This window comes from Momordica charantia (genome assembly GCF_013281855.1).
Source record: "Momordica charantia cultivar OHB3-1 chromosome 9 unlocalized genomic scaffold, Mcharantia_2.0 BLBB01000009.1, whole genome shotgun sequence".
Taxonomy (NCBI): Eukaryota; Viridiplantae; Streptophyta; class Magnoliopsida; order Cucurbitales; family Cucurbitaceae; genus Momordica; species Momordica charantia.
This window is the reverse complement of record NW_028275167.1, coordinates 6642369-6646056: the sequence shown is the minus strand read 5'-3', so window position 1 is coordinate 6646056 and position 3688 is coordinate 6642369. Positions and strand designations below refer to the sequence as shown.

General features: G+C 39.3%; 1 protein-coding gene across 1 annotated transcript; it reads left to right on the top strand.

The window, feature by feature from the left end:
* Window positions 1–1332: 1332 nt before the first annotated feature.
* PLP9 (PATATIN-like protein 9) lies at window positions 1333–3122 on the top strand. Its single transcript, XM_022294562.2, has 2 exons — window positions 1333–2523; window positions 2796–3122. The coding sequence occupies exons 1-2, from the start codon at window positions 1588–1590 to the stop codon at window positions 2997–2999; spliced, it is 1140 nt and encodes a 379-aa protein (XP_022150254.2). The 5' UTR covers window positions 1333–1587; the 3' UTR covers window positions 3000–3122.
* Window positions 3123–3688: the final 566 nt, after the last annotated feature.

Sequence of the window (3688 nt, the reverse complement as noted above, 5' to 3'; positions counted from 1 at the left end):
ATTTATCTAATGACATGTCATGTGTCGTCATTTAATCAATAATACGTAGATATGGTTGAAAGTCAATCATCCTGATATATCTATTTGATTGTGAAGTTAGAGTACACCAATGTAATGTGTGTTAGTTGAAGCAATTCTAAAAGTTAGCTTAGAAATTGACTCTATAACATAATAAAGCTTAGAGAGGCTATAAGTAATTAACAAGATAATAATGGGCCTATTTAGGCTTTTGGACGGTAAGGCCTAAAACTAGGTTTGAATGTTAATTTCATTGATTATCTTAAAATATAAAAAATGATATTTATTTATTTATTTTTGTTAAGTTACCGAGTTTTGTCCCTAAATTTTGAAGGTTGTGTTAAATAGATAATTGAACTTTAAAAAACGTCCAATGGATCCTTAAATTTTCAATTCTGGGCAGAATTTTATGTCTAACAGGTCATTGATATTTCAAATTTTTTAAAAATTTACTGACCAATTGGACATAAATTGAATTTTAAAGACTCTTTTTCTTTTTTTTTTTTTAACAAAAGAACAAAGATGTCTTACACATTACAAACACTAAGCCCTCGAATGGGCTGTTTGGTTGTTTCTGTGTTGTTTCCATTCCATTTTTCAGTTAAAGAAAAAAAAAAGTGATATAACTAAAATAAATAAATAAAAAGAAAGAAAGCCAAGAAGCGTGAGCCGAGCCGGCTAAAAAGCCGAGATTCGCGCCCTGTTAGCTCAATGAGAGACACGCGCCAAACAGCACGTTTCAAGCCACTCTCCCATATTTTCATTTTCCTTTTTTTTCCCCTTAAAAAATTAACCCATAACATTTAAAAAACTACTAAATTTATCAAATTGTATCTAAATCTGATGTTTTAATTCTTTTCCAAAAATTCTCAATTAAATTCTTTCCTTAGACGATCAAATTAAAATTTATTAATTAAAAGTTAATTTCTCATTCAATTATTATTTTATAAACATATTTAGGTACATATAGAAAATTTCGTATATAGATAATACTCTTTTTTTAGCTAAGAAAAGAAATATATTCTATATTTTTATTAGTCAATAATTTGAATTTCATGATTTTTTTTTTAATACAACATGTTGGGGAGAGGGTTTGAACTCATAACTTTGTGTTTGAGGTATATACCAATTACCGCTGAACTAGACTCGTTTGACATATGCCAACTTAAACATAACTAACTTCGAAAAAAAACTCACATGTCGAAAGTTAATAATACAATAATGTAACGACATGCAACTATAAGTTAACAAATTTTAATAAATTTTTTTTAGAGAAATAATATAAAAATAAAAAATTATATATATAAATAGGAAAGAAAAGGAAGAATATCCCGTCCGTCTCTCTTAACTTTCAACTACTAAACTCTGTACTCTCTCAGTACCCATTAGGGCTTTCTCTCTCAAACTCTGCAACAAACTTTTCTTCTTCCGCCATTAATGGCTGCCACCTACAATTCGTGAACCTCAATTCCTCCATTTTTGCTCTAACTAATTCCCCCTCATTCCTTTCACTTCCCATTCGTATTTCTCACTCACACTTCCCTTCTTCCCTTTCCCCTGCCCGAGATTATGGAGCTCAGCAAGGTCACCTTGGAGATCTTCACCAAGCTCGAGCACCAATGGCTCTCCCATTGCGACGCCGCCAAGAAGATTCGCGTCCTCAGCATCGACGGCGGCGGAACCACAGCTGCCGTCGCCGGTGCCTCGCTGGTCCACCTCGAAGACCAGATCCGCTTCAGGACCGGCGATCCTCACGCTCGTATTGCCGATTTCTTCGACCTCATTGCTGGTACCGGCGTCGGAGCGATCCTCGCATCGTTGATTGTGGCGGACGACGGCTCTGGACGTCCTCTGTTCTCCGCTAGGGACGCTGTCGATGCGATTGCGATTAGGAATTCCGAGATGTTTAGGGCGAAGTTGTTCGGCGGAGGATTTCGCCGGCGGCGGCGGTTCTCCGGCAGCTCTATGGACGGAGTGTTGAAGGAACTGTTCAGAGGCGAGAATGGAAAGGATTTGACTCTGAAGGATACGTGTCGGCCTCTTCTGGTTCCGTGCTTTGATCTGAAAAGTTCGGCGCCGTTCGTCTTCTCCCGCGCCGACGCCTCCGAATCGCCGAGTTTCAACTTCGAGCTCTGGAAAGTCTGCCGTGCCACGGCGGCGACGCCGAGTTTTTTCAAGCCGTTCCATCTCGCTTCCGTCGACGGAAAGACCTCCTGCTCCGCCGTAGACGGCGGCCTGGTGATGAACAATCCAACCGCCGCCGCCGTCACGCACGTGCTCCACAACAAGCGCGATTTCCCGTCCGTCAACGGCGTCGAGGATTTGCTGGTGCTGTCGTTAGGCAATGGATCGTGCGGCGGCGCCGGCAACGGCAAGGCCCGCCGCAGCGGCGAGTGTTCGACCTCCGCCGTGGTCGGCATTGTCCTGGACGGTGTCTCCGACACGGTGGACCAGATGCTGGGGAACGCTTTTTGCTGGAATCGAACGGACTACGTGAGAATTCAGGTAAAATTGAAATTCTCCGGTTTTCTCTGCTTTCTCCGACACGCAAAGATTTTGTTTGTTTGGTTGCTGAGAAAATCCAAGAAAATAGACCCCAGACGAAGGAACGGAATTCACTTTTTTGACCCCCCAACTTTTGCTTTCTTCCTTTGATTTCCCAAATTAAAAAATTTCAATTTAGTCCCTGCATTTTTTAAAATAACAAAATGGGATTAAAATGAGATTATGCCTAAATTAGAATGCCGTTTTTTAAGGGCGTTAAAATTAACGTGCAGGCAAACGGCTTGGTGGAAGAAGGGGAGGTGTTAAAGGAGAGGGCAGTGGAAACGCTGCCGTTTGGCGGGAAGCGGTTACTAACGGAGAGTAACGGACAGAGAATCGAGAGCTTCGTGCAACGGCTGGTGGCGTCAGGGCGGAGCAGTCTGCCGCCGAGTCCATGCAAAAACCCGGCCGCCGTCAGCCCACTCGCAGCCCGTTAGGTTCTAATTTTATAAATATATTTTTTTCTTTTTTTTTTTGTTGGGAGGAAAAAGTTATTGTTGTTATTATTTTATTTGATCTTTTAATTTTAACGTGTAACCAATCTCAGGTTCACATTTTAACCCGTCTTCTTTTGAGTTAGTAGCAGCTAATTGAAGTTACTGTCTGTGTTAAATTGTTCATTAATTTTCTAATTAGTTAAAAGAAATTTTCAATTTTTACTCCCGATTCCCATAAGGTAAAAATCACCGAATTGAGGTTTAAACTTCAAATATTGCAATTTTGATCCATGCAAAAATTGTCTATTAGAATTCCACCCCGCCATCATTGAATTCAAAATTTAGTAATTTTTCTGGAATATCAAAAGTTCAAAATTAAGTTAGAGCGAGGTACAATTTTCACGATAGAAATAGGTCTCTTAAAACTCCCAAATTTAATTACAAAATTGGCTTTCTTTGAAACTCCATCAATTTCGTACCAAAGTTGTATCCTTTCAATTCATTAAACTCACTCGAGAATATTTATATGCAAAAACTTGATTTCCTATTTGGGGAATATGTGATTTAAATTTTAGAAGGTTAGAAAAAAGAAAAAGGGAGTAAGAAAAAAGAAAAGAGAACGTAAATTAAAAAAAAAAATGTCGGTGGGAATTGGGATTGGACTCGACAGTTTGATTTGCGGGAGAAGT

What these genes read in the sequence shown, in the direction of transcription:
- PLP9 (XM_022294562.2), top strand. Translation starts at nt 1,588, where the DNA reads ATGGAGCTCAGCAAGGTCACCTTGGAGATCTTCACCAAGCTCGAGCAC. An exon ending in CGGACTACGTGAGAATTCAG is followed by an intron (nt 2,524 to 2,795) that starts GTAAAATTGAAA and finishes ATTAACGTGCAG; the next exon opens with GCAAACGGCTTGGTGGAAGA.